Raw genomic sequence first — 27,987 nt, 5'->3', positions numbered from 1 at the left:
AAAAAATGAAATAACAAACTTTTCTAGTTACTTTTTATTTGCCACCAATTCCATACAAAGTGCAGAAAAACTGTTATTTGAAAAAAGCCGAAGTGCGTCAGAAATTAAAATGAGAATCAAGAAATATACAATAAGCACTAGGCAGAAAAACTTAAAAAGATCTTCAAAGGAAGTACAGCAGGTCAGCAATTTCAGGGCTTGGCAGACGATGCAGGTACATGGCAGTCACTGCAGCCAGCTTGTGGGCATACTGCACTGGGCCTGGGACTTTCACAGTGCCCTAAAAAAACATTTTTTTTTATTATAGTATAGTTGAAATATTCCATTCATTTCAATTGTAACACTTACACTCCAGTTGAAGTAGACGTAGGTCATTTTATAGGCCAGTCGCTGCATCTTGTCAGGGTCAAGTCCAGTGTTGTCAGAGATGACATGGTAGGAGGTTGGTGACACAGTGCCCTCATTCACATGCTGGCTCACGACATAGAAGTCGTATCTACAAAATTACAATGATTTAAACTTTAAACTAGAAATGAAAGAAACTTATCATTTTTTAGATGTATGAAATTTAAAATGAATGTATATTAATTGTTGTATGAATTTAATACACACCTCTCAGGCAAGGTGATGCAGTCATCAACCACAGTGCCAGCAGGTGGGTTTGTTGGAGGGGCACCTGGGCGAGTGCAGCTGAACAACCTGGTGTTGATACGCTTGGACACAATGATGAATCCCATCCTCCAGGTATCGCCACGATACATCTCTGTCAACCTTTCCTTGATCAAGGAAATCTCATGCTTGCAGACATACGGGATCTGGCCATCACCAACACCGTCCCTGTAGATGATGATCCTGGAGGGCAGGTGGCCATCATTGACTTCCTGGTACTTCCTTAGGGCCTTGACCAGGTTGACAGACACCTCATTGCTCATTTCCTCAGAAGACTTGTGGGCTGAAACCACAGAGTACCAGCGGCTGAGGCTGTTGTTCAAAGAGGCCACAATGCAGCCATATGAGATGCTCTTGTTCATGGTGTCGTGGCTGACATCAAAGCCGACAAACATGGTGCCACGCATAGGCATCTCGACGGCCCAAGGCGCACCACCAACCTAAAAATTCAACAAGAAAAAATGTTTAATACTCTCGTCGGCATTGAATTATATTTAAAAATTCATATTTCTAGCTTTCTTTTTTAAATTGAGAATAAACACAAACCTTGCAGTTGATTTGGATTGCCACTTTGCAGGCAATTGATTGAAGGTTTTTGTTGGTCATGGCCTTCACTGTGACCACCTGGGTTGGAACAGGGCGGTCGACCAAGGTCTTCTTCTTGATAGCACTGTAGCGGTCACCGCGGTTGTTCGACACAGCGCAAAGCACCAAGCTGGGTTTTGGCACGCATTGGGAGAGCATTTCTTCAAGCTCGTTCACATAAGTGGACTGGTGGTCATCATTCATGTCCCAGCGCTTCGGAATATCCATCTGGAAGCCCATTTGTCTGGCTGCGTCAATGACTGCGTTCACAAAGTTGCAGGTCTCCCTTTCAATGTTCCTGGGCACCATAACCACCCAGTTGGTCAAGTGGGGCGCCTCTCGCATCTCAGTCCTTTTCAGTTGCTTGGTCCAATCAACAGTGGGGCCAGCAGGGTAGCGCAGTTCTCTGCCTTCTCGTCCTTGAATGATGTTCTCTTGCGGAAGCACCCTGCCCTCAAACTGCACAAGGCTATCTTCGATCTGCATGTTCCAGTCTGAGAGCTCCTTCACAATCTAACAAAAGGAGAATTTCGTAGGATTTTGTTGTTTTTATTTAAGAAATGTATATACCTTGTCCTCTCCCATCAAACGCCTGGCAAACTGGATCATCTTTTCCACTCTCTTTGAAGGTCCCACTCTTGTGTGCTCCGCAAGAGCACTCATCAACCTGTAGTTACTGCGCATTTGGTCAGTGAGGCCAGTGATACGGCACAACTCAGGGATCAGGAAGACCGTCTCTGACATCCCAGCTCTGATTTCCTTGGCTTTAGACTTGGTGATCAGGAGAGGCTGGTCCAACACTCTGATATTGATGCCGTAGCGCTAAAATTTTAGATGAGAATTTTGGATTTTTTTAAATATATTTATGGGATCAACTGCCGTGTGCAAAACCTACCTGAGTGTAATACTCGGCGTAAGAGATCTCACCCTTCTCTCTGAGAGAGAATTTGCATCTAGGGGACACTTTGAAATCAACATCATCAATCCTGTACGTTTTGTTGTTGTAGTCTGTCAGGACCACCAAGCCAAGGGCGCTGTCGCAGAAGTTTTTCTGCCAGTCTCCACCCTTTTTCTGGGTTTCCACCATCAGGTCAAGGACGGTGTCAGTCCTCATAACCTTGTGAGTGATGCGAGTGCACATCAGAATATCTTGCTCGTGCTCCCTGATGGAAGTCTGGTAGCCAGGCCACAACTCCATGCCGTGGTTGCCCATCACAACCTGTAATTATGTATTAAAAGTTATATGTAGCACTTTTTAAAATTAAAATTGAATGCAGCAAAAAAAATCGAATTTTCAAAATTATTCACCTTGGCATGAGGATCAAAAAAGTTCCTGCCAACAAGCTGCAGATTCAGCAGCTGGAGGCACCTCCTCATCAGAACATTGAAGAACTGGATGTACTCTTGGTGACCCTTTTCAACCATCCTGGTCAATTTGATGGTAATGATCAGTTCACATCCATCATCATTGGTGCTGCGAAGCTGGTAAGGCTGGAATTTTTTATTTTCAATATCCTGCAGGAGATCGACATATTGAATATTTTATATACTTCATTCTTGTATTGCCTGGCAGAGTAGAGGATCATGCCGTCAAAGAGGTGGCCACCGAGTTCTTCAGCATGCTTCCTCAAAAGGGCTTTCCTCACTTTGGGCCTATCCTCCTCAGGTGTAAAGTCAACGTGGTACTGGTACAAAGTGCAGTTGGTCACTTTGCAAAGTTTGAAGTAGTTAGCCATCAGGTTGATGGGCTGACCAGTAGAGCCTTTTAAGCAAATGCGAGTAGTGTGTATTAAAGAAAGATTCAATAAATAGAAAAACTAAATTTTTTAAGTATTAGCAACAACAGATTGATTTCAAATACCTTTCTTGCTGGTGATGGCTTCAGGTCGAGTCCTAAGGACGGACATCTCTGAGCCCCTGGCGGACGAGGGGCGGAAGCTGCTACTGGTAGCAAGGCTTGAGACAGTGGAGAGTGAAGATGGGCTCCTCGGGCGTGGCGGAGGAGCCATTGAAGGGGCGCCAGGGACGCGACCAAAACTAGTCGCTGGCATATTAGGGGGTGCCTCCAAGGAAGAGAGGCCCCCAACGCTGCTGATGTCAGAGGAGGCTGAAGACATGTCTCGGGTGCTTCGGCCCCGAGCTCGGCCAATGGGACGGCGGGTTGGTTCCATGATTGAAATAGAATCCTTTCAAAACCTAAAATCAAATTTTTTTTTTTTTTTTTTAAAACTTGGTTGAAACTTATTATAGTTTGATAAAGTAGAAGTTGTGGAATCAATCAGCAAATTTGCGATTGCTCTATCAATCTCTTTTTTTTTATGAGCATAAAAGTGAATTTTTTTAGGTAATCAAGATAATGCCTGTAAAAATTTTTACCAACTGTAAAATTTAAACTATTGTTTCAAAACCAACATTTATAAGATAAAAAAAACTTACAACTCACTCAGTCATTTGCCCTCTCAAGATGTGTGAGGACCATTTTTAAAAGAGTAAAGTTGATCAAAAGGTGATTACATTTGATCGCATGCGATTGAGATCTCTTTTCAAAAATTTTAGTAATTGCAATCACAAAAAGGTCCAACCTTGAAAAATTTTCCTGTTTATTTCAACTTCATAATAAAATTTCACTAAAAAGACTAACTTATGCAACCTGGTGAGCATCTATGCCCAACAGGTTGCATCGTTCGAATTACATTTGTGCTCGAAATATTTAAATAAAAGATCGGAGCTGAAATTTTTTGAATTATGTTGTTAAATTCATTGCTCTTGCACAAGCTTAGCATAATTTATCATCTGCAAAAAGAAACGTCCATTTTCGACCAAAACCATGAACAATTAAATCAATTGCAAAGTTTTTTGTGCACGCTATAGTCGCTATAGCGAAAAATTTTACACGGCAAAATGAAATAAACTTGTCCCCATTCCAATGATAACGAATAGGTTAAGATTTTGATAAATAAGATGAAAATGAATAATTAATGTTTGTCAGTGAGTAAACCACTCTTCGTCGATTTTAGCAGGGAGCATATTGGAAGGATAAAAACTTAAAAAGGAAAGATGAGAAGCAACTTCCTTTAAAAGAACTACGATTATGCGATGGTAAAATTTTCTAAGTTCATCGATCCCAAAATTTATTTTGTAGAGATTAAACTTCAAATATAATTTCAAAAGATTTCACATTTAGCAAAATTCAATCAAAAGAGTCATAAGTACTTCGTAAAAAAAATTAATTTCTTGGATCATAATTATTTATCTTCAGGAACGAACAGTTCAATTTTGAGATAAATCCATGAAAAAAAAATAGCATTATGGCCTGGGTATATTTTTTTTAAGGAGACAAAGTTTCTTTAGTGCCATAGTTTTGTAAAAAGAATGAAGCAACATTTTAAAAATATCTTAAATTATTTGGAAATAATTTATATTTTACCACCTACAAATTGAAAAGACATGAATCGGGAGGAGGAAGCGAAAAATTGGAGTGTGATATGATGACGCAACAAGTTGGCAACTCAATTTCGTCCGAAGTTTGTCAGGTCGCACAATTTTTCGTAAAATCCTGTTTGGCGACGATCGACCAATCCCGTGAAAGAGGAAATTGTTGCTATGCGGCAAAAAGCGCTGAAAGCGACCAATCGCCGGTCAAGGAACAGCGGAAGGCCGAAAATCGTGTTTGAACACGTTCAGACGCTTAAATCTTGTGTCGCTTTTGCGCTTGCAGACGCGACGACAGCTCAACGCGTGCATGGGGGAGGAAAGTTGGAAATCACGATGGATGTAAAAAATTGAGAAACTTGAGACTTGTGAAGCGAGACTGGAATGTCTAGAATAAAAATGCGTTGAAAAATGAAATCTCCAGACATTATATAGGCAATGATAGAGGATAATTAAAATATGAAGACGATTTTTATCGCAAAAATTTTTTATATTAATTTTACAGAATTTTCGCAAGAGGATTAAAAGTTTAAAAGTACTTATTATTTGGGCAATTCAAATTTTAGAAGAAAAAAAATACTTAACCAAAGGGCCAAAATCAGAAATCGAAATTTGAGAGCAATTAAGGCCCAGTTTCTATGAGCGTTTTGCCACCACGCGGCGCCACCGTCGCGAGCGGAGCGAGAGTGGCTCTGTGCGCTGCTGGTTTGCCACATCGTCAATCACATGTTTTGTTAATCAAAATTCGCAAAATTCAAAACATTAATTATTCTCTAAGATGGTTTTTACTGACTTATTAAATAACACTAAAATTATTCTGCTTTTAATTAGACATTCGATTTGATAAACAACGTTTCCCGTCTTTTTATTCTCGAATTTGCAGTTTATTAAAATCGGAAATATTGTATGACAAGGTTTGCCGATAGATCGAGTGCCTTGATTTACTTTTCTGAGGTCTGGAAATGCACTCTTTCAACGTAAAATTTAACGCAGAATCGCCTGGTCACATTAATTTTGCGATTAGGTCGGCCGCCGACTCGTACGCGGCCGAGACGTCACTTGCCGCTGCCGCGTTTCATTTGGTGGGTCTTCGTCGGGGCCACCTTCGGACGAGAGCCGCTCGTTTCGATAGACTTTTGCGCGAATGCAGTATTTTTTTAGAACGCGTTAAATTAAATTATTCAAAGTTTCAGCATTGATAGATAATTAAGCCGTGTATATTTTGATATGCTGGTTTTAAATAAATTTTGACTAGGAGCGGAGTTATTAACGTTTCCGCGAGACTTTTGTTTTTTTAATTTTAAAATTAGAAAAAAAATTTTAAACATAAAAACCCTAAAAGAAAAATGTTTCCAATTAAATTTCCTACAATTTCTTTCACAGGCTTGATAATGTCAAAATTTTTTTTACTTATGAACGGAAGGCTTAAAGTCAAAATATAATTTTTTAACATAGAAGAAAATTTTTTAGAATTTTTTTGAGATGGCCAATCGATTGGAAATTTAATTTTGAATTAAGAATGAATGTTTCATCAAAAAATAATGCGCCGTTTCAAAATAAGAAATTAAAATGTGATGGCACCTCTAAGCGCTTTTGAAGACGAAGGCGGCATTAGTGCGCTCATGAAAAAGGAAGCTGCAACTTGAAAACAGCTCAATATTTTTTGATGAAATTTACTCACCCTAGTCAAAATTAAATTTCCAATCGATTGGCCATCTCAAAAAAATTCTAAAAAATTTTCTTCTATGTTAAAAAATTATATTTTTACTTTAAGCCTTCCGTTCATAAGTAAAAAAAATTTTGACATTATCAAGCCTGTGAAAGAAATTGTAGGAAATTTAATTGGCAACATTTTTCTTTTAGGGTTTTTATGTTTAAAATTTTTTTTCTAATTTTAAAATTAAAAAAACAAAAGTCTCGCGGAAACGTTAATAACTTCGCTCCTAGTCAAAATTTATTTAAAACCAGCATATCAAAATATACATGGCTTAATTATCTATCAATGCTGAAACTTTGAATAATTTATTTTAACGCGTTCTAAAAAAATACTGCATTCGCGCAAAAGTCTATCGAAACGAGCGGCTCTCGTCCGAAGGTGGCCCCGACGAAGACCCACCAAATGAAACGCGGCAGTGGCAAGTGACGTCTCGGCCGCGTACGAGTCGGCGGCCGACCAAATCGCAAAATTAATGTGACCAGGCGATTCTGCGTTAAATTTTACGTTGGAAAAGTGCATTTCCAGACCTCAGAAAAGTAAATCGACTTACTTTGAATGGTGATAACCGAAGCGAGGCCAAAGTTGAGAGGCTTGAGAGCGAGTTTATTCATAATTTTCACTCTGGTTCACGAGAAATAGAAGTAAATTTCGCGTAAGTACCTATTTTTTACGATTTAGGGTCACTCTTTATTTCGTTAATGATCAAATTCACTGATGAAATTAAAAATAAACAGCACTATTTACGATTTACACTCGTCGCGGCAGGCGCCATTGTTTTTGCCGGCCGGCCACTGCCTGCTGGTTGCTTGGCAACCAAGATTGGCAACGCTGCAAGGGCTGCCACCGTGATTTTGACAAAAGTCACCGGAAGTGCATACTTTGAGAGCCGATTTATACCCCGTAAGGTTGGATAGCCGCCTTTTGACATGGACAGTTCAAAAGTTTATTTCATTGAGAAGCGGGAAAAAAATGTAAACATCCATGCTCTCCGGTTAAAATTTGCAGCAGGTCGCTTTGAATGAAAAATGAGCCGGATTTTTTCAGTTTTTATCAAAATAAATTAATTTAACTTCCAATTTTTGGAAAAGTAAGTACAGAATTCGATTTATCTTGAAAATTTGCATCTGAAAATGACACATGATTTTGACTGTCAGTCGCGTAAAATTAATTAAAAATAAAACAAAATCTTACGATTGGGACGCGATTGCTCGAACCGGAAGGCGGCTGCGCACTTCCGGTTTGTGACGTCATGTGATCGCTAGGACCAAAAAATTTGTGTTTGATGTATAAAAAGTGGTGTGATCGGTAACTTTTACCATAGAAACAGGGCCTTAATGTGTAATGTCAGCGGGGTCTCGACGAGCCAGCTCAAATTTAATCATTTTTGAACATGAAATGAGTGAGAATGTGAAACTGAAACATAGTAGAAGTCGAAAAATCTTTGAAGAATACGGAAATTCGAACGGAAATTAAATTTTAACCGTCGATGCAAGTGTATAAAAGGGCTGGAATTTGAATAATGAGCTTCTTTTCGTCGTAAAATATGAAAAATCTATGAAATAATTTATCTTGACGAGAGATATGAGGAAATGCGTCTATACTTACTTCGGTGTCCAGGGAGCAAGAGAAAGATTTTTGCACGCCACCCAACGACATCGACTCGGTTCAGATTTCCGGCTCGACCAATCAGGGCCCTGCCTTGACGCTGCGCGGGAAGTGGCACACAAGGGGACTCGCGCCTTTTTTTGCTATGAATTTAATTTTATTTAATTTTTATGGAATAAATTCATTTTTTCGGGTCAAAAGAGTGGAAATAAATGAAATTTTTTCGTGGAATTAGAAAATTCAACATTTTCTTTGTTAAAAAATATAAATATTTTCATAATTTGACAGATATTTATGCCATTAATTGAGCTTCAACTTTTTTTACTTAAATGTTACATAAATCGTAAAATCAAGTTTTCACGTTCCTAATGAAATTAAATCTGGAAATTTTATACAAGGTGATACTTAAATATAACCCTGTGATATTATCTATAAGTTTTTTGTAGAGTTAAGCCATAAATAAAGTCAAGAAAAATGATTTTGTGCATTAATTTTCTGTCATAGTAAAAAATATTGTTTATAAAATTAATTTTACTTAATTATTATGTCAAATGGATGCTTAAATAATATGAAAATATTGCAATTGAATAAAATATTAGCTAATTATCTTGGATTTCTGGGAATAAGGTGATAAAAACTTATATATAATTCATATAATTGTTCAATTTACATTGATTCAAGCAATTAAGCAGGAATGATCGATCGATTTTCTCAAAAGTATTATACAAATGAATTTTTATTCATTGAGATAATAATTACGAATAATAAACTTTCAATTGAATGAATTTATAATTATAGTTTTTTTTTCACGTGTTTTTTTTTACATAAATATCATAAATATTACATATATCGTAAAATCAAGGTTTTCACGTTCCTCATGAAATTAAATCTGGAAATTTTATACAAGGTGATACTTAAATATAACCCTGTGATATTATCTATAAGTTTTTTGAAGACTTAAGCCGTAAAAAAAGTCAGGAAAAATTATTTTGTGCATAACTATTTTCTGTCAGTAAAAATATTGTTTATAAAATTAATTTTACCTATGAAAGTACTAATTATTATGTCAAACGGGTGCTTAAATAATATGAAAAGATTGCAATTGATTAAAATATTAGCTAATTATCTTGGAATAAAATGATAAAAACTTATATAATTGTTCAATTTACATTGATTCAAGCAATTAAGCAGGAATCGGAATGACTGATCGAAAATAAATTTTACAAATTTTATTCATAGAGATAATAATTAGCTTTCAATTGAATGAATTTATAATTTTAGTTCTTTTTTTACCATTTTCACGTGTTTCTTTAAAAAGAAGAAATGGTTTCAGAATAAAAAAAATATTTTGGCATAGACATACTTACTCAGATTGAAAATATGTATCTCCCTTATATTAATCAAAATGAATTAATTTTGACGATTTTCTTTAATTAATATTTGAAATTACTGAGATCAAGCAAAAATCAGTTTCAATTGGAAAAAAACAGCATGATTTACATTCAAGATGCGAGATATCTAGGCAAAATAAACCATATGAAAAGAAATCACTTAGTATGATCTGCCTTAAATTGAAATATTTTATTTAGGACACTAATCAAAATTCAATGATAACACTCATAAAGTCATAAATCATAAATAAAATCAAATTTTTCACCGCCTAAAATTGGTCTTCATGAATTTTAGTGTCTTCTGCATCAATGGTGCTGGCCTCTTTTTACCTTTGATCGCAGTAGCTGCAAATGGATTTTTAAATTTCAATAGCATTGAAGAATATTTCATCGAAGTTTCTTTTTGACTTACAAGGACCGTCTCTTAAGAGACCGACAGTGCGAGCAAGTGTGCTCTCTTTGGACGACATTCCTGACGGGCCAGCCTCATTCGAGTCATAAGATTGAGAAACTTTGCTTGGAAGAGATCCTCTAGCAGTCCCATGTTTTTCCTTGGAAAAAGTTATAGGTTAAAAACAGACAAATGCACAATTATTTTGTAAGATACCTGCTGTTTCCGTACACTCCGAGGAGGCTTGACCAAAGAGTGTTCAAAAGCTAACTTGGTGGTTCGTTGTGGAGCTTTCCTGGCTTCATTATTAGCTTTTATTTTTGCAGCGAGCTGAGACATTTTATCTTCCCTTTCAGAAAGCGATCTCTGAAATAGAAAAAAAGGAAAATTTGTAAGTAACCGATGGAACAAACTATGGAAATTAATTGTTCAACCTCATAAACATCTCTCCAGCATTCATATTCTTGCCTGATAGCAGTCTTAAACTCATTGCTGACCAAAGACTCCCATAGAGCGTCAAGATCTTCTACAAATTGCGGATTGTAGTGCTCTATGCGAGCCAGCTGCGATGCATTTGCCCGTGAAAACACTGGCTCGAGCAAAAAGAATGGCACACTGCCTACATGCTCGAAAGCTGTGCAGAAATATGAAATGAGAATTTATCTTTATTTATAAAGAAAATGACCAACCATCAACATTATCTTGCAGTATCTTGATGCACAAATCTTGCAAAGTGGGTACTTCGCCATGAAATGCTTTCATCCCCGAATAAACTTTAGTTCTGAGGACAAAAATAAGATTAAATTTCAAATAGATACTCAACCAATCTATCACTGACACTGACCTTTGGTTTTTATTTTTTAGCACATCAGAAAAATCGTCAGCTTCCGATATAATGGGTTTCGAACTCTTCAGTGGGACATGCGGCAACGGTCTGTACGTTAGGGCAGGCTGGTCTAGCAATGAAGCTAATTCCTGAAATAAAGAGCCTTTGTAAGATTCCAAAAACCAATTGAATGGAATTACATACGTCTGATCTAGGAAGGGGTTTGTACACAGATGATGTCTTGGGAACACTCTTTTTCTTCTTCTCTTTACTCTTCTTGGTAGGAGTGTAATCGAGATTTCCCAAGGCATCTTCAAAACTAAAGCCAGCATTCGCACCACCATCCTCGTCTGTCGAATTGTCCGAATGTTTCTCCTTTTTCACCTCCTTCTTCACATTCACATGCGCATGTAGCTTCGACGTCGATGGCTTAGCCTTGTCCTTAGAGGAGCCCGGAGGAGGACTTAGCCGTTCACTCTTAACCTTCACTTTCTTTGCATCTTCCTGCTTCATTTTAGGAATAACCACGTCCATGTCAAAAGAGCTGGAAAAACTAGAACTTTCCTTCTCCTTTTTAATTTCTTTTTTCACTTTCACCGAAGAGCGCTTTTCGTATTTACTTGCGGCATTTAAACTGGGACTGAGACGTTCCTCCTTAATTCTTGGAGGTTCACTGAGGGAGGAGATTTTTAGTTTTTTCATATTCAGGTTGTCTAACTCGTCGTCAACAGGCTCTCTCTTAATTTTTTTTGGCGACTTGTCTTCTCTGGGTCTCTTGCTATTCGATGAGTACCTATCCCTGTCTTTGTCCTCCCTGCTGCTTTTGTGTTTCGATTTTGAGGCGTCTAGCCTATGGTCTGAGGAACTTGTTCTTTTCCGGTCATCCACACTTGAGCCGTGTCGATGTTTTGATTTTTCTTCTTTGTGAAATTCTTCCTTTACGCTGCTACGGTGGGAGGAGGATTGGTGGCTCCGTGTCGATTTATTTTTATCACTACAGTCTAGTCCATTGTGTTTTTTAGTGCCATTTTCTGGCGAGAGTACACTTTTTTCGAGTAATCTATCTGGACGGCCATTCTCCTTGGCATGGCCTTCGTCACCTGTACAGAATTAGCAAAATCTGAAATTCTGTATGCAATTCACACAAATTTCTTAAAAATTTAAAAGCAGAAGAGAGCACCATATAGGCTTTTTTAAAAAAAAACTAGCATAAAGTGTTAATATAAAAATAGAATAATTCCGGTTTAAATTTTTATGCATATAAAATAGAGGCTTTTACGTATTAACTAAATATTAAATTGTACCAGATTGGTCTTGGGCCTCTTCATCCTCAGTCATGTTGCTCTCCACTATTTCCATCCATTTGGCCACTAGGGCTCGGACAGTTTCTCCAACTTTTCCAGGCTTTTTACGTAGAGAATTAACGGTGCGTCCGATCCCTGTTGCTTGCAGGTCAGAAACTTTTACATGCAAGTTTGCAAGCTTTTCAAGGCAGTGTAGTAGCTGAAACAGTGAAAAATAGAACTTAATTTATCATTTAAGTTTTAATTTATATAATTAAAAAGAAATTGTTAAAAAAAATTATAATGCGACCGCTTTGTAATCAGAAAGAAGGAACTGAAAATAAGAGATGATAATTTTAAAACAATTTTTTAACAAACAATAAAATTTTGCTAGCGTCATCAGTAAGACGGATGAAGTTGTCGAAGTTGTAGTACGCGAGCGGTTTCTCCCCAATGTGAAGAGCGACAGAGAACAGGGGAATTTTCTATTTTAAATTAAAAGATTATTTTTATATCAGCCTCGGCCTGTTCGCACTTTCAGCACGATCGGATGAGGTTGACTTTGACCCGATTTCAGTACGTGTAGCAGTAGCTTAAGGTACAGTACATATGGACGTCAAGGCTTGTCACTTGTCATCGGCATTGACTCGACTGAGGGACACACGGTTTTCTAGTCTAACAATGAAAGCGAAATTCTTTACCCTGCCCTCGTCATCCTCGCTCTTCTTTATGCTGCGTTGATAATGCTCGATGAAACTTATCACAGACATATTTACACGTCGATGTTAGTGCAAAATAACATGCAAAAAGGTGGAGAGGAGGTTCTTGCTCGCGAAACTCGCAAAATTAGCCGAGCTGCAGGATGTTGACGGCTTGCGGCTGGGTGTTGAGGAGGGAGACTCAGCTGTCGACACTGACACCAACCAAAGTTTTTTATGTCTGCATCTTAAAAATTTATATTATATCACCAAATAGAAGTTTTTTCCATTAAATTTATATTTAAATAGTTATATTAAACATATATAATGTATTTAATTTGAAAAATTGATATAATTAGTTTTTCTAATGGCGTGATTACTTTATAATGTTGGCTAAATGAAAGATCACGTCCCGGAAAATTCAAATTATAAAAAAATATGGCTCCGCCCCCGTCTGGATGTATGTTCTGATTAGCAACAACTTTCTTCTACTCAAGGCGAGTCAGACCGCTCTTCGAACGGTATCTCAACACGCACGCAACTTTTACTTTGAAAGGTATTATTTTCAGAGTTCTATTTGCCACTTTTAATTAAACTAACAATTTTTTCCAGACTCAAAATGTTCAGCAAAGAAAATCTTATCAATGCTGCTGCACAGGGAGAAAAGTATGTAAACTCGAATTCATTCAAGTTTACAATCCAGTATGGAACAGCCGGTTTCCGCGAGCGAGCTGAGAAACTACCCCACGTCTTGTACCGTATGGGGTTGTTAGCCGCCTTGAGAGCGTCAGTTAAAAGGGCGGCTGTTGGAGTCATGATCACCGCTTCTCACAACCCGGAGGAAGACAATGGAGTCAAATTGTGTGATCCTCAGGGCGAGATGCTGGAGCCGGAATGGGAAGTAATAGCCACAGAAATTGCCAATGCCAAAAACCAAACTGAACTGGTCGAATTGCTGACTGCGGTGGTATCTCGAAACTCATTAGAAGACGCAGCCCAGAGTCCATTTGTCTTTGTCGGACGGGACACCAGATCCAGCAGTCCATCTCTAGCAGATGCAGCTATTGAAGGAGCCAAAATTCTTGGCGCCGAGGTCAAAGATATTGGGATCGTGTCCACACCAATTCTGCACTTTGTGGTTGCCAGCAGAAATGCTTCCGGAGAATTGGGCAAGCCCACTGAAGAGGGATATTTCTATCGAATCACCAGCGCCTTCGAGAGGCTCAAAGAGATGGAAAACTTGCCCAGAGACAACGGCAACTACAAATCAGAGTTGAACTTTGACGGAGCAAACGGTGTTGGCGCTCAGAAGATGGCCAAGTTTAACGAAATGTTGAAACAATGGCTTAATGTGACCATGTACAATACTGGGGAGGGCAGACTGAATTTCAGCTGTGGTGCTGACTTTGTCAAGGTTAGGCAATGCATTCCAGAAGGCGTAAAACTCTTTGTAGACAAACGTGGAGTGTCCGTGGACGGCGACGCTGATCGCATCGTCTACTTCTACACCGACAGCTCCAATCAATTTCATCTACTGGACGGAGACAAAATTGCCACTTTGGTAGCAGGACACTTGATGGATTTGGTAGCGGCGTCCAAACTGAAACTTAATCTTGGCCTTGTGCAGACAGCTTATGCCAACGGAAGCTCCACAGAATATATTTCCAAGACGCTGAAGGTGAACAACAAATATTTTATTTAAATTAATTTTAATAATACTAAAATTAGACAAATTCAATTTTCTATAATTTAATTTCTAAATACACAAAATCTAATGTTTTTTCAATACATAATAAAGGTTATTTTGTTAATATTAATGATTCTTGTCCTTTCTCATAGGTGCCAGTGGCTTGTGTGCCAACTGGAGTAAAGCACCTCCACCACAAGGCCCTCGAGTTTGACATCGGTGTTTACTTTGAAGCCAATGGCCACGGCACAGTCATCTACAGCCAAAAATCAACCAATCTCATCAAACAAGCCGTCGAGGACACCAACCTCGGAGAGACGGAGAATAAAGCGGCACAGAAGCTGCTTCTTTTTGGCGAGCTGATCAACCAAACTGTCGGAGACGCGCTGTCGGACTTGCTTCTAGTTGAGACCATCCTGCATGCCAAGGGGTGGAGCATTGCCGACTGGGACACGGCGTACACTGACCTGCCGAGCAGACAGCTCAAGGTCACTGTCAAGGACAGAAATGTGGTTACAACCACTGATGCAGAGCGAAAATGCGTTTTGCCAGAAAAACTGCAGGACAAAATTGACGCCACCGTGGCGTTGTACGAAAAGGGCAGGGCCTTTGTTCGGCCTTCAGGGACTGAAGATGTTGTGAGAGTCTATGCTGAAGCCTCGTCAAAGTCACAAGCTGACTGCCTGGCTGACGAGGTCGCCAGGGCCGTCTATGATCTGGCAGGTGGTACTGGAGGGCGGCCATAAAGAGATGAAGACTATTTGTTTTGGCAATTGCATTTAACTGTTATTTCAATAAAAGGTGATATGGAGTTATATATTTATACGGAATTAAAGAGTTTGTTTACGTAAATTTTTTCCAACATTTTATTGCATACATTTGTTGCTGCAATAATTTAAGTGACATTTTCCAGCCGTTGTTCAATTTTTCTTTTTAATTGATTTTAAGTGCAAACATAAAATTTAAATAACAAAAATCGCGAATTATAAATTAACAAAGAATTTTTCTTGAGAAGTGAGGGGTTTTACAATATGATATTCAAGCACTGGAAAATTGATGCTGTACTGTCAGTTACAAAAATGGAAAAGGGCACCATAGTTTTTTTTTATATAAACTGCCCACTTGAATTTTTTTGTTTTACTTTTGAAATGGTGTACCCCTGGGAATGATTGTGAGAAGATTAAAGAATAATTTTTTCAGGAAGTTTGTGCTGTTTCTTGACGAATATTCAATTTGCAGTGAGGTGGACAGAAGATTTGAGTCGCTGAAGGCGGAAGTTTGATCTGTTTGTTTTACAGTTGTCACGTCCACATTCAAGTCCAATGGTTTCAATTTAGCATAGACGCCATCACAACAGTTTACGCCATCCTGATACTCTGGATGATTTGGAAGATGGCTTAAAAAAAATAACAAAAAATAACAAGAAATTTGGAATTATCAAAATATTCACCTGATCCACAAACGACGAAAACAAACAAAGCAAGCAGCCAGGGTCCGACAGGATATTTCTCATCACTTTGTTTCTGGAAATTTAAATATCAATATATTATTATTCTTCTGCAGGAAAAAAGTCGCCAAGATTAGTGATAGAAATTATAATTTTAAAGAATAGGAAGTTTCGAAAGAGATCGAGGCTCGAGGCCTCAAAATATTCCATTTAAAAATTATATTCTGTATCATATATTTATTTAAGTATTTACATACTTTGGCCTTTATTTAACTCAATGTAAAAACACAAGCAAATAAGTTGGAGGCATCAAGGGTCAATGCCGAAGGAAACAGCGCCACGCATATGGAACAATTTTCAGACGAAAATTAGCAATTCAAGATCAAATAATTACACTTTATGGCAGATTATAATTAAAATATTATATTTCAAGCCAAAAGATTCGCAAAAAAGTATAAAATATTCGCAAAAGTGGGACAAACACGAAATACGTGTTCAGTGTGCAGATGTGAAAGGCAGTTTTGTGGGCTCGATTTTGGAACTCACGGTAGTCTTCGGGACGTTCCCTCGAAGGGTCACATTTTTGCTGGCCTTCTCGTTGGCGATTCTCATTCTTTGTTTCGGGGCCATTGTGTGGGTCGGAGGAGTCTGGAATGGAAAAGGCTGGAAAATTGACAGAGCGGCTGGGCGAGTGAGCTTCCGAGCTGGCCACGTCGGCTTCAGGAGAGACAGCTTGGAGCGACGAATTCACAAACAACACAGGCCCGGGAAGCCAGGTTCAGAGCTTCTGAGGTTCAGAGATCGTAACAACAACCGGTTATCGGCCGATCGTCAATTGTTTTTTTTTTTAACAAAAGCAAAAGTACCGCAGGCCGCAGGCAGTAGAGCCCGCTGTCCGCTAGGCTGCAAGGATTAGATCGCTCGATCGCGTATATCATTAATATCATATTATATCATTCAATATATCAATAGATGATTCATATTGTCAAATTATTTAATTATCGACCTTTTAAAAGGGGCAATTGCCCCATTTTGGCCTTTTTGCGACTGCATTCTTTTCAAAAAGCATTATTAATTACGATTAATTATTCTCATAATTTAGTATTTAGTAATTTAAATTTTTCAAAATTCAAACATGAAAAAAAGCCCATTGCAATTGCGGAAAGCATAATGCAATCTTAATCTGAAATCATTTTTTAATCCAATTAATCCTATAGCTCTGCACTCTGCGCGGTCGTTAAATTGCATAGTTGAAGCGAAAATCTTTATTCCCAAACTTTTATCAATATAAAGATTAAAGAAGCTAAAAATAGTAAAATAATTATTTATTTATGGGTGCCCGGTGCATCGTGGTTGGGTCAACTCGCGATCCGCGATGATAACACGCATAAGTTCAAGAAGCTAATTGTAAAAAAAATTCATAAATCTCAACTATATTTATTTTCCAATTTTAACTAATTTTAACAGCTTTTATCAATAATTATTTGTTAAAATTAAAATTATATATATTTTATTCTCATATTTATTTCAAATAAAGTTTGGAAAATTTAAACACGTTATAATTATTATAAATTCCTTATATTTACACTCACTTTTTTAATTATTTAAATATTTTTGTCACGATCGACCGCGACACAAGACGAGTGGCGAGAATCATACTTGTTTATCAGAGGATGGCCGCGGCCTCACTAACTAAACAGATCGGTCGCTTGCTGCTGCCTGCTTTGGAGATTTTTGTGGGGGTGGAAGAAGAGAAGGAAGCATGTCAGGTATAGGCAATCGTCAATAACAATAGAGAACACAAAAAACAGGTGATCCAAGGAGACTTAAAAATGTTGAAAATCTCACAAAGCGTATATACAAATAGCATGAGAATGCGCTCCTAACTTATTCTCCTAAATTATTTATTAATTTTACAAAATATAATTATGTGGGTGCACAATTTTTGATACGGCCAATATTAGGTTTGTTGAAATCAGCATTAAAATTGTCAAATTTTGATGAAAGTTAATTTGAAATTAAAAACCAGAGGTCAAGAGGGCAGCGGGTGACCTAGGGCACTTAGAGCTTTAACAATACCTTCTTGCTCTGGAGCTTAAAATTTTGAATCAACCATCGTTAGAATTATGCGATTCGGACCAGTGGGAGCAAAGTATTTGCGCTCGGCAGTTTAGTATGAACATCACATTTTTAAGAAGGTTGAATTAAATTTAAATTATTCTATTAACGCCATTGACAAGAACGCTTCAAGTGTTTTGAGCCAAGTCTTTAAGCAACTAATCATAATTTATTTGTGTTTTTTACTTGAAATCTATGTGCTGCAGTCAAAGTTGAAGTGGAAAAAACACTGTAATAATTTTGAATAGCTGTTTCAGAATCTGAATTCTCACAATAAAAAAACAATAGATGTATTTGAGCTTAGTTGTGAATTTTCTCAATTTTTACTTCATTAGCAGGCGAGATAATTAATAAAAACTCCGCGACCCGCCCCAAAAATTTTTGGACTAAAAAGCCGCGGTCGTCTCACACAAGAGAGACATCGGCGTTATTGCGCTGTTCAAGTTTCTGTAAAAACGAAAACTCAAAAAATCGTAACTTTGGTCCTATTGATCCGAATAATTAAATTTTTGAAATATATAAAAGATTTTTCAATCTCAAAAAATTGGTATCAACATTTGATTAAATATAAAAGATAACAAGGAAGCTATTAGGCAAATATCTCTTTTATGAATACATAGCTTGTAAAATTTAAAAAAAAAAAATATGTATAAATTTGTTCAGAACAGTGGAAAAAATTTGAGACTTAAACAAGTAAAAGAAGGAATCAATAAGGCTCTTTTAAATAATCATCTGTGCTAAATATGACCGTAATCCAAATATTAAAAAAAATTATAATTATAAAAATATCAACTCAATAAAATTATAAAAATTTTACCTTCCGCGTTTGTGTTAAACCAAAACATTTTTATACTTTGATCTCATACAATACACCACAGCCTAATTAAAATGAATGCCCGTAATATTCTTATTTTATTTGGGTTTAATTCACTTATTTTATTTTGACCATGTTCGTAAAAATATTCTGCTGATAATTATATAATATTATTTCTAAATTTAAATTTAAGAAGGTGATGAAATATGACATATATTTTTTAATTTTATTAAATATGCATGCATAAAAATACTAGTTCCTGAGACGCGGAAAAGGTAGTACGCAGTGAACTATAAATTCCAGCTCGGGTGTCATTCGCGTGTGCTTTTGGATTCAAATTATAAAAATACGTCGCGCCACCCCGCTCCACAAACAACCGGTTACCGATATCCCCGCCCCCTGCCGGTATAACCGTTTGAACCTGTGAACCTGGCTTCACGCTCGCAAACAACACGCAAAAGCCAGCAAGCTGATTGGCCTGCGCTGACCTCTGACGGCCACACCAGCAAACTCCAGCCAAAACAACTCGAAACGTCCACGGCTCTCTGCGGATTTCTGGATTTCAGATTATCCAAAATTACTTGCGGTAATATTGATTTTTCCGGATTGTTGTTTACAGTTTGAAGATTTTTATGATTTATTATAATCGATTATATAATTATGACTTAATAACGTGATAGAAGTTTCGGTCTTGGATTTTATTTCAAAAAAAGGGCTCAAAAATTTTAATGAAAACTAATAATTAGAACTAAAATTCAGTCAAAAGAAAAACTTTTATAAGTAGTGCTATTAAAAGTATAGTAATTTGGGATTGTTTATATTTAATTCAAATTTGCCATTTCTTTATATATTTGAAGGAATAATTTTAGACTATTAATAGAGTTACATTGATTGCCACAAGATATTTGTTTTTATAAAAAATATAATTTTAAACAATACAAATTTGATACCTTTATTTATTTTTTTTGAATTAATTTCTGGAATTCCCAATGATTCTCTTCTACGTTTCAGTTATGGAAGTTTGCGTGGAAAGTCTGGCGTCGGCCGTGGCAGCCGTTCAGGGCGGCGCCTCGCGTCTCGAGTTGTGCAGCGCCCTTTCCGAGGGTGGCCTCACGCCTTCCCTGGGTCTCTTCAAGATGGTCAAACAGGCCGTCAGCATTCCTGTCTTTGTCATGCTGCGTCCACGTCCAGGGAACTTCACGTACTCGCTCGAGGAGGTCGAGGCCATCCAAATTGACGCAGAGAGCCTCCTGAACGCCGGCGCCGACGGCGTCGTCTTCGGCGCACTCACGGCCGATGGGTGCGTCGACGTCGAAACCTGCAAAAAAATTATCAACTCTCTACCCCAAGGCACCCCAACGACCTTCCACAGGGCCTTCGACTGGACCCATGACCCTTCCGGAGCTCTTGAAGATATAATTAAACTTGGATTTCATAGAATTTTGACCAGTGGACATGTGAGTTTGGTTTATATTTTAAATTTGCATCAATAAAGTTAATTATTTTTCCAAACAAAAATTATCTCTCAAAATAAGTTATAATTTCTACTTATTTGACAAAAGAATTTCAGAAAATTGATTGAATTGAAAATTTATTGTGAATTTTAACAAAACAATAAATTCAACATTTTTTGTGAGTTGATTTAAAAACAAAAAGAAATTTAGAATCTCAAATTAATATTTAATTAAAAAATTAATTTACAATTCTACTGTTTTTCAGGCTGCAACAGCAGAAGAAGGCATCCATCTTCTCCAACTGCTGATCAATCAGGCCGGAAGCCGGATAACAATTATGCCTGGCTGCGGAGTGGACGGCAAAAATTTGCAGCGCATCCTCGAGAAAACCGGTGCTTTTGAGTTCCACGCGTCAGCCAGGCAAAGCCAAGCGGTTCTTGTGCATCACAATCCAGCCTGCAGCATGGGCACTCAGGATCTCAACGTCAAAACCACCAACGTCAGCTTGGTGGCTGAAATGGTGCACATTTACCGAGAGGTGGCGAAAAAATGACTGATTTGTACTGATATGTTACCTTTTATTCCTACAACAGAAGACTGCGTCAGGCTTCGTTAAATTAAACTCCTTTGATTGTAACCACTGGACTATTTTTGCAATAAATTTGGTTTCAAACTGAAGTGAAAGAAAACCCGTTGTACAAAACCAATATTGTTGTTTCAATATTTTTAACAAAAGTAATTAACTTGATTTTTTTTAGTTGTATTGATCAATGTTGATTTTTAACTACTTCTTCATGCTGTGTCATGTGATTAACCAATTTGAGAATGAATAGTGATAATTAAAGTTGTATATGGGCGGACCAGAAATTTCTGGTTGACAATCGTCAAGGAGCATGACGACTCGTTTTTTACTATTGAATATCGGCAGCACAGAATAATATTACGACACACTTTCTAAACAATTCAGCGCCATGCATCGAGCATGAGGTTAATTACACAAATGTGGTCCTTTCTAAATTGTCTGTTACCAAATAATACACGCGTGGATGTGTAAAGTGGGGGGACTATCATTGACCAAAGAGTCGCATTTCACTATTATGTAGTATTAAACCGACTTTGGCCGTATGCATGATTTTAATTTCTCCTCTCTCTGCTGGTGGGATTCGGATGCTGAGACTGCTGCTAATGCAGTTTGCCCCAGTGCTCCTGTTGCCAGCTGCCAATATACACGTGTTGCATAATTAGGATATATACTGCAGCGACAGGGTGGGTAAATATTTGAATTGCACGCTGATTAAACACGGTCCATTGACCTTTCCGATCTAGATGTTGCGCAATATGCAGGACGAATTAATGCATGTGCTCTGGTATTTGTGTGCCTTAATTAATTATTCATCTTCACCATTCCCCCTGCTCACGGATTCCAGGAAGGTTCGTCGGAACCATGCTGATTATAATGAGCGTATTGGCACTGCTTGCGTTTTGCCTGGCGAGATTACGGAAACACCCCGTGGATAAGCTGCCGGGGCCGCCGGCGCTTCCGTTCGTTGGGAACGTATTCGCCCTTTTAGGGTCTCCAAGCGGTTGAGTGCTTCAAATTGCTTCAATTACAAATTAGCCTAATTTATTATTCCCATCAATGGAACTCTAATTGAATGAAACGTAATTAATTGTCATTGGAAAAAATTTAATATATCGTCATTAACCGGGGTTTCCCTCATTCAGAGAGATGAATTTATTTCAAAACACAAAAAAAAAAAAAATGCTGAATTTTTTTAACGCTACAAACTTCAATATTTTATGAGCTCCACTTATACCAGAACGAAGCCCTGTTCCATTTTTTAAACTGCTCAAATTTTATTAATGAATTGGGGCACATAGTGCTAAATTATTAATTTGGTAAAATAAATATGGATAGATGATGCAAAAAAAAAAAAAACAGTCTAGTTTTCGAGTTGATGAATGATCTGATTTCATTTAATTATTTATCGCATTGTTTAAATTAAGAAGGCTGCTTGGTATTTAGCAAAACTATTTAACTGATTTTAACCAGTTTTCATTAATGCCAGTTTCAAAAACATAAAAAAATATAAGATGAAGTCAATAAAATTAGCATTTGTGTGTCAATCTCCTTATAAAATTAAGGAGAAATTTTATTTTTGAATTTTTAATTACACTCAGCATCAAAAGTTCCTGCTTCTATTTTTATATTTTTATTTCATATAAATATATTAAGTTCCAGAGTTTAATTGTAAGTGATTCTAGATTATTTTTATTATATATTTTTCTCCCATTTTTATTTGTTTATTTGTTAATTGCATGTTATTGCAGTTTTTTTTTCTCAAATATTTATAATTTTTACTTTTAAAGAAGTTTTTGACAAGTACAACGGGTTTGCTCGTGAATACTGGCCTTTGTACCGCACGTGGCACTTCACCACCCCCGTGGTTCACCTGCTGTTGCCCGAGCACGTAGAGGTGAGCGCAGGAAAAAAAGCAGAGCTCTCTTGACACACGTAGTTGTGGCTTTTTATGTCACATTATTTACAAAACTAATTTGCCACTTTATGACCGAGAAAAACAGTCAATTAAAACTTTTGCTCTCTGCAGAAAGTGTTGGCGAGCGGCAAAAACACGCGGAAAAGTCGAGATTACCGCTTCGTCGAGAGCTGCCTCTTCTCCCCCCGCAATGGTGAGTATGAAAGAAAGAAAGAAAAAGAAAGCTTTTGAGCTCGCTGGCAGAAGTCATTACACTGTTTGGCTTTGTGTGCGACAAGCGTACTATAGTGTAGTAAAAAGTGCAGCAGCTCTTTTCGGATAAAAAAAAAACATTCTACCGTTTCATATACAAGAATGTTTGTGTTTTCACAAGAGAGGTGACACACCTGTTGATCCCGCGTCTTCCCATCTCTGCCTCTCGGCGGAAATATTAAAAAATGGATTTATTAAACTTGTCCCCTGTTTATTTCCACTGTGACAGGTCCGAGGTGGGACACTCGACGGGAAATCCTGACGCCGTCTTTTGAGAGTTGTTTCGAGGGCCTGCAGACGATCAGCGAACACGCGGCTGTGCTGACAGAAAAATTGGAGCTTCTGGCCGATCAGCAGCCTGCAATCGATATTGTCCCCTTGATTTCCCTCTGCGCCCTCGACATCATCTGCGGTGCAAAAAATTATCGACGTGTGTGTAGCGGCAATTAGAATCAAATTATCTCTCCCTTTTTGATTCCCCCGTTGAATTTTTTCACACCCGCCGGACCGTCGAGCCAGTTGCCTATGTGTCGTATTTCGCAGGCGCCGTGCTCGCGCTTTTTGCACTCCATTAATTCTGTTTTGTGCCGTTGCGAGCGAGAGAGAGAGAGATAATTTTTTCGCATTTCGCTACATTACACAAGTTGTATTGTGTGTTCAGCAATGAAACGCGTTGTATTGCGCCAATGTTGAATTTTGAGCTTTTTTGTGTGTGCTTTGGAGAGGCTGAAAAAGTCGGCAGAGCTGAAAACACTTGATTGCTCTTGATGCTAATCGCTTCAGCCTGAATTTTGGCTAATATTTTGCTGATTATTTCAGAGGTTGCTCTTGGGAGGAAAATTCACGCCATGCAACAGGATTCCCAACACATTGAAATTGTTAATTGCGTTCAGAGGTTAGACGAAAAGTTGAAACTCCAAGTAGCTCCTTTTTTAGTTTCTTATTAATGTTGTCTTGGATTAATTATTTTAATTCCAATAAAAAAGCTTTTACCTTTATTGTAATTAATTAAAATTAATAAAAATAAAGCCGACTTAATAAGTGGATAAATTCATCAGTTGGAGTCCCATCAAAACTATTAAATTTAATTAAAATTATTTAATTTGTTACATAAATTATTAATTAAAAATTTTAACCTTTTTTAAAAAACAAAGCATTTTTTCATATATATTTTTTCTATTGACCTATAAAATTGTATTCTTAATGTGATATGACTGATATTAATAAAACCATAAAAATCAATAATTGTGCTGTACTCGCAAGATTGCATGGCATGTACTTTAGACGGAAGTTCTAGTATGAATACCTTACGTGTGCAGATCAGGGGCTGATTGCATCACATTTCTGCTCGCTTGTACCGTGAGCTAAGCAAGTGGAGCTGACATATTCAATTGCACATTAGAGCTTCTTGGTTGTGCAAACGGCTGCTTATTCTTCTTGTCTTTCACGCCTAACACGCCGCGCGCTTCTCCTATTCCATTGTGCATGCATATACAGTACACGCGGCGTGTTTTGCATTCATTTTGCAAATCCCTTTGCAGGATAATGGGGCTCATTGTCTATCGCTCCATGCGTCCGTGGCTTCATCCGGAGTGTATTTTCCACGTCTCGCCGACTGGAATCGAGTTCAGGCGATGCCTGCGCACTTTGCACGGCTTCATGAGAGAAGTACGTGCCCATAATCAAAGAATGTAATAAGACGGATAATTTCTTTAATGTAAAAAATGTGTGTAAAATATAGATTATTGCTGAGAAGCGACTGGAAAGGGCGCAAAAATTGACTGAGATAAAAATCGTGCCGAATTCGATGGAAAAACTCGAGGAGAAAACGAGTATATTCATTTTAAAGATAAAATGAGATTATTTTAATTGAATTAATTATAAATCACCCAAAGCAACCGACGGAATGAGTGCAAAGAATGGCCGCAGCTTTCTGGACCTTTTGCTGGAGCTAAGTGAGGGCGAAAACGGAGACCTATCAGATCAAGACATCTGTGAGCAAGTCGACAGTTTTATGTTCCGAGTGAGTGCAACCCAGGCCGCAAATGGAATCGAACTGTCAATTTAATCTCCACTCTGATCGTTCCACTTTTTATGCTCAACTTGCTTTGCTTGCTACAGGGTCGCGACACAACATCCAGCTCGATATCTTGGGCGCTTTTCTACTTGGGGTGCAATTCTGATATCCAGGTATAAAACGGGATTTTACACCATTAAAAATTTAAATTTTATGCTAATTTCAACAAATTTAAATAATATTATTTCTCTACAATAAAATTTCGTTTTATTTTCAGGAGGATGTTTTTAAGGAAATAAATTTAATTTCATCAAGTACAAGTTTTGATGATATTAGCTCATTAACTTTATTGGACAGAGTAGTGAAAGAAACCTTACGGCTCCGTCCACCTGTGCCTCTGATTTCTAGATTTCTCGACGAACCCTTGGAATTAGGTAAATTTTTAACACTATCATATTGAGGTAATAACCACAAAATTAATTCTAGATGAAATAGAATACCCAAAGGGCACTGCAGTCAACATTCACATTTATAACGTTCACCGCAACCCAGATATTTTCAAAGAGCCCAATAAATTTGATCCTGATCGATTTCTGCCTGAAAATTCGGAAAGCAGGCACCCTTATGCTTACATTCCATTTAGCGGCGGACCGAGAAATTGCCTAGGTTCGTTTCAACAACGCAATATTGTTTTGCAATAATTTGACATCGGATTTAAGGGGTAATTAATTATACTTGTGTAACTTTGCAGGCCGAAAGTTTGCCCTACTCCAGATTAAAGTTGTGCTTGCAACTTTGATAAGACGCTTCCGTTTTGAATTTAGCGGACCCGACCGGGCCCTGCACGCCAGATTTGGTTTTGCGATTTACGCCTCGATGAATAGATTTAGGCCAAACTAAAATTATATATATTTGAAAAATAACTACTCAGAAAATTCCTGTTTGCATAGATAAAATAATTTAATTAATCAAAACCTTTCTATAATTTACTTTAACAATTTAATTGAACCTACACTGATAATATTGGAAGTAATTTGAATATATATCAGAACGTAATGGAGTTTTTGGAAAACTTGCTCGGCGCCACTCTGTCACTCAATAAATTGACACATGCGTTTCCCTCCGAGGATTTATTTAGTGTGTCTGCATTCATCTGCGAGCTGACTGAGCCTTTGATTTATAAATAAATAAGTTTGATTGACGTGCATGGCACCCGCGAGACCACGAAATTTATGAATCCGGCGCCGTGTGCGCCGCCTTTCCTCCAAGGAGCCTCCATCAGAGATCAATTACCTCTAAAGCGCGCGCCCTCCTCTTTTCCGTCCCAGCAGCGACCGACAGCACTGCACGCTCTCTCTTTTCCCCGTTCAAAAGTAGCGCTGCTTTTCCAAGTGTTAATTGATTTGCATAATGAAATTCACTCCGAAAAAAGAAAGAAACATTAAACGACGGCGGCGGTCGACTGAGAGGGTTCGTGCCTCATGCAAGCTCAAGTGTTGGCTCCGATAACAACCCTTTAAAAGAGTTAAGCGCGCCTTTCCTGATTGGCCGGCTACTTTGAATTATGTTTCATAAAATGTATTCAAGCGGCCGTTGAATCTGTATTTTTTTTCCTCCAGATTATGTTTTTGCTCTCGTGCCAGTATGGAGGAATTGGAAATAAAAATACAAGGAATTTTAATTAAATTGTGAATGTGTGGGAATTAATTGGAGGAGAATAGTGTGCGGTGGCTGGAAAAATCAATTATGGCTGTTCTCACACTTCACAGTCCGCAAACACACACCTCTCGATTGGAATTGCACTCATTGTTGTGGCGTGCAGAGAGGCCCATTTGAATTCAGACTTGATCAATATTAATTTAATACTCCACAAAATGCATACGGGGTAATTGAAAAGCACTGCTTTTGACGCTGCAATTACAGTTCCTCAGTACACGCGACTCTGCGTGAATTTTCACGAGCGTCCAATTAATTTACGGCCTTCTTCACGTTTCTAAATCTGGATTCTGCTCCTAATTATAGAATTATTGATAAACTCTGCAAGAACATTAATACATATTTTCTCTCTTGTTCACTGCAAATGTGGTGAGTTTGTGTTTGCCAACGTTTGACGCGCGCGCGTTGGTGTATAATGCGATCGTGCTCATTGAATGGGGTAATTGTTTGGTGACTAATTTCATGCAACATCGGCTCAATCCGGTCGAACGGGTGGAATTTTACTCTGCGTTAATACTATTCTCTTCTTTAATAATGCCAGAGAAAAATCCTGATTGCTTAAATTATAACTCAAAACTATGAAGGTGATTCCATTTTGAGCACATGCAGGAGAATATGATTGTAAAAATTTTCTATTTTTCTGTAAAAAAACGTTATACTTTATACTCCATTCATTTCGTAGATGGTCTTAAATCCAATAAGGTTAAGGTTTCCAGATATTTGAGCACCTGTTGTAATTAATAATATATAGTAATTTATTTTATTTACCTATAAAATGCACTTTTTTCACAAAGCTTGCTAAAAAAGTAAAGTATATAAATCCAAATTTTTATAATTGACAATTTAAATTTCCAACTTCCAACGCTGACAAATTAAAGAAGTTTTAAAACGCATTTACCAGCAAAAATTCAGTTTAATTCTGTGAAACGTTTCTTTCTTGCCTCTTGCACGCTCAAATACATGAAGTTTTTTGTACTGCATTACCAACCCCTTTTCTGAATCTACATAATATTGACCAAACAAAATTACGTTCACGCATCGTATCTGCAAATCCTACCTCGCTCCGTATTTATTTCTTCTGTGCTCTTGGAAAGCGTTTCCTGCGATTCGAAGTAGAAAAGAAGACACGGAACCGCACCTCGTCGCCCCGCGGCCTTTTTACTTCGTTCCATTCACCCTTCACCCGCGCGTCGTCAAAGCAGCGGCTCAAATTGAAACAAAAACGAGACCGTCAGACGTAATATACACACACACGATTTAAATTTTGCATGGGGAGGAAGAGGCGAAAGGGCGGTTTCTCACGCGCATTCAGGCAGCGTGTTTGTGTCAAAACAATTGGGCCTCTTTTCCACTCGAGAGAGGCTCGTCGAGAGCAAACAAGCATTTT

General features: G+C 37.8%; 6 protein-coding genes across 13 annotated transcripts; 3 read left to right on the top strand and 3 right to left on the bottom strand.

Annotated features, from left to right (window-relative positions):
- Positions 1–24: 24 nt before the first annotated feature.
- Positions 25–8,137, bottom strand: LOC132194604 (piwi-like protein Siwi). Of its 3 annotated transcripts, none has more exons than XM_059615989.1 (10): positions 8,009–8,137; positions 3,116–3,450; positions 2,805–3,016; positions 2,563–2,745; positions 2,150–2,473; positions 1,825–2,076; positions 1,216–1,767; positions 613–1,109; positions 349–496; positions 25–280 (listed from the first exon to the last, which is right to left on the bottom strand). In XM_059615989.1, exons 2-10 carry the CDS (start codon positions 3,423–3,425, stop codon positions 164–166), a joined length of 2,595 nt encoding a protein of 864 aa, XP_059471972.1. In that variant the 5' UTR covers positions 3,426–3,450; positions 8,009–8,137; the 3' UTR covers positions 25–163. The 3 variants fall into 3 exon arrangements, with proteins under 3 accessions (XP_059471972.1, XP_059471970.1, XP_059471971.1); XM_059615987.1 differs by lacking the exon at positions 8,009–8,137 and adding an exon at positions 6,954–7,196; XM_059615988.1 differs by lacking the exon at positions 8,009–8,137 and adding an exon at positions 7,064–7,190.
- A 1,433-nt stretch (positions 8,138–9,570) lies between these two features.
- Positions 9,571–12,796, bottom strand: LOC132194525 (transcription elongation factor B polypeptide 3). 2 transcript variants are annotated; one of them, XM_059615839.1, is made up of 9 exons: positions 12,601–12,796; positions 11,921–12,119; positions 10,821–11,716; positions 10,635–10,765; positions 10,480–10,571; positions 10,225–10,424; positions 10,007–10,156; positions 9,812–9,950; positions 9,571–9,744 (listed from the first exon to the last, which is right to left on the bottom strand). In XM_059615839.1, the coding sequence occupies exons 1-9, from the start codon at positions 12,667–12,669 to the stop codon at positions 9,662–9,664; spliced, it is 1,959 nt and encodes a 652-aa protein (XP_059471822.1). In that variant the 5' UTR covers positions 12,670–12,796; the 3' UTR covers positions 9,571–9,661. The 2 variants fall into 2 exon arrangements, with proteins under 2 accessions (XP_059471822.1, XP_059471824.1); XM_059615841.1 differs by lacking the exon at positions 12,601–12,796 and adding an exon at positions 12,278–12,511.
- On the top strand, positions 12,370–15,130 carry LOC132194526 (phosphoacetylglucosamine mutase). The gene is made up of 3 exons (XM_059615842.1): positions 12,370–13,153; positions 13,210–14,275; positions 14,437–15,130. Exons 1-3 carry the CDS (start codon positions 13,056–13,058, stop codon positions 15,028–15,030), a joined length of 1,758 nt encoding a protein of 585 aa, XP_059471825.1. The 5' UTR covers positions 12,370–13,055; the 3' UTR covers positions 15,031–15,130.
- On the bottom strand, positions 15,123–16,474 carry LOC132194530 (stress-associated endoplasmic reticulum protein 2). The gene is made up of 3 exons (XM_059615850.1): positions 16,278–16,474; positions 15,735–15,807; positions 15,123–15,680 (listed from the first exon to the last, which is right to left on the bottom strand). The coding sequence occupies exons 1-3, from the start codon at positions 16,359–16,361 to the stop codon at positions 15,643–15,645; spliced, it is 195 nt and encodes a 64-aa protein (XP_059471833.1). The 5' UTR covers positions 16,362–16,474; the 3' UTR covers positions 15,123–15,642.
- Positions 16,475–19,138: 2,664 nt separating this feature from the next.
- On the top strand, positions 19,139–20,835 carry LOC132194529 (copper homeostasis protein cutC homolog). The gene is made up of 3 exons (XM_059615848.1): positions 19,139–19,249; positions 19,675–20,120; positions 20,383–20,835. The coding sequence occupies exons 2-3, from the start codon at positions 19,677–19,679 to the stop codon at positions 20,668–20,670; spliced, it is 732 nt and encodes a 243-aa protein (XP_059471831.1). The 5' UTR covers positions 19,139–19,249; positions 19,675–19,676; the 3' UTR covers positions 20,671–20,835.
- A 345-nt stretch (positions 20,836–21,180) lies between these two features.
- LOC132194527 (cytochrome P450 4C1-like) lies at positions 21,181–25,897 on the top strand. Of its 5 annotated transcripts, none has more exons than XM_059615843.1 (14): positions 21,181–21,383; positions 21,444–21,484; positions 21,545–21,700; positions 22,488–22,594; positions 22,727–22,808; positions 23,097–23,297; positions 23,687–23,762; positions 24,409–24,535; positions 24,609–24,699; positions 24,763–24,890; positions 24,989–25,057; positions 25,162–25,318; positions 25,371–25,550; positions 25,636–25,895. In XM_059615843.1, exons 2-14 carry the CDS (start codon positions 21,475–21,477, stop codon positions 25,782–25,784), a joined length of 1,533 nt encoding a protein of 510 aa, XP_059471826.1. In that variant the 5' UTR covers positions 21,181–21,383; positions 21,444–21,474; the 3' UTR covers positions 25,785–25,895. The 5 variants fall into 5 exon arrangements, with proteins under 5 accessions (XP_059471826.1, XP_059471827.1, XP_059471828.1 ...); XM_059615844.1 differs by having other exon boundaries at positions 21,181–21,387; XM_059615845.1 differs by having other exon boundaries at positions 21,181–21,484; positions 22,491–22,594; positions 25,636–25,897.
- The last annotated feature ends 2,090 nt before the right edge of the window (positions 25,898–27,987 follow it).

This window comes from Neocloeon triangulifer, unplaced genomic scaffold (genome assembly GCF_031216515.1).
Source record: "Neocloeon triangulifer isolate White Clay Creek 2 clone unplaced genomic scaffold, ASM3121651v1 ptg000008l, whole genome shotgun sequence".
Classification (NCBI taxonomy): domain Eukaryota; kingdom Metazoa; phylum Arthropoda; class Insecta; order Ephemeroptera; family Baetidae; genus Neocloeon; species Neocloeon triangulifer.
The sequence above is the reverse complement of the archived record's forward strand: the minus strand, read 5'-3'. Positions and strand labels throughout refer to the sequence as shown.

Excerpts from the sequence above, each read along its gene's own strand:
- LOC132194526 (XM_059615842.1), top strand. The coding sequence starts at position 13,056 with ATGTATGTTCTGATTAGCAACAACTTTCTTCTACTCAAGGCGAGTCAG. Across the intron at positions 13,154-13,209 it reads CGCAACTTTTACTTTGAAAG|ACTCAAAATGTTCAGCAAAG; the intron begins GTATTATTTTCA and ends AATTTTTTCCAG. Across the intron at positions 14,276-14,436 it reads ATATTTCCAAGACGCTGAAG|GTGCCAGTGGCTTGTGTGCC; the intron begins GTGAACAACAAA and ends CCTTTCTCATAG.
- LOC132194529 (XM_059615848.1), top strand. The coding sequence starts at position 19,677 with ATGGAAGTTTGCGTGGAAAGTCTGGCGTCGGCCGTGGCAGCCGTTCAG. Across the intron at positions 20,121-20,382 it reads GAATTTTGACCAGTGGACAT|GCTGCAACAGCAGAAGAAGG; the intron begins GTGAGTTTGGTT and ends ACTGTTTTTCAG.
- LOC132194525 (XM_059615839.1), bottom strand. The coding sequence starts at position 12,669 with ATGTCTGTGATAAGTTTCATCGAGCATTATCAACGCAGCATAAAGAAG. Across the intron at positions 10,572-10,634 it reads CTAAAAAATAAAAACCAAAG|AACTAAAGTTTATTCGGGGA; the intron begins GTCAGTGTCAGT and ends TTTTGTCCTCAG. Across the intron at positions 10,157-10,224 it reads GCTGGAGAGATGTTTATGAG|AGATCGCTTTCTGAAAGGGA; the intron begins GTTGAACAATTA and ends TTTCTATTTCAG.
- LOC132194530 (XM_059615850.1), bottom strand. The coding sequence starts at position 16,361 with ATGGCCCCGAAACAAAGAATGAGAATCGCCAACGAGAAGGCCAGCAAA. Across the intron at positions 15,808-16,277 it reads GGAACGTCCCGAAGACTACC|AAACAAAGTGATGAGAAATA; the intron begins GTGAGTTCCAAA and ends TTAAATTTCCAG. Across the intron at positions 15,681-15,734 it reads TTTCGTCGTTTGTGGATCAG|CCATCTTCCAAATCATCCAG; the intron begins GTGAATATTTTG and ends ATTTTTTTTAAG.
- LOC132194604 (XM_059615989.1), bottom strand. The coding sequence starts at position 3,425 with ATGGAACCAACCCGCCGTCCCATTGGCCGAGCTCGGGGCCGAAGCACC. Across the intron at positions 3,017-3,115 it reads AGCCATCACCAGCAAGAAAG|GCTCTACTGGTCAGCCCATC; the intron begins GTATTTGAAATC and ends TTTGCTTAAAAG. Across the intron at positions 2,474-2,562 it reads TTTTTGATCCTCATGCCAAG|GTTGTGATGGGCAACCACGG; the intron begins GTGAATAATTTT and ends ACATAATTACAG.
- LOC132194527 (XM_059615843.1), top strand. Across the intron at positions 21,701-22,487 it reads CCTTTTAGGGTCTCCAAGCG|AAGTTTTTGACAAGTACAAC; the intron begins GTTGAGTGCTTC and ends TTACTTTTAAAG. Across the intron at positions 24,536-24,608 it reads TGCACGGCTTCATGAGAGAA|ATTATTGCTGAGAAGCGACT; the intron begins GTACGTGCCCAT and ends TGTAAAATATAG.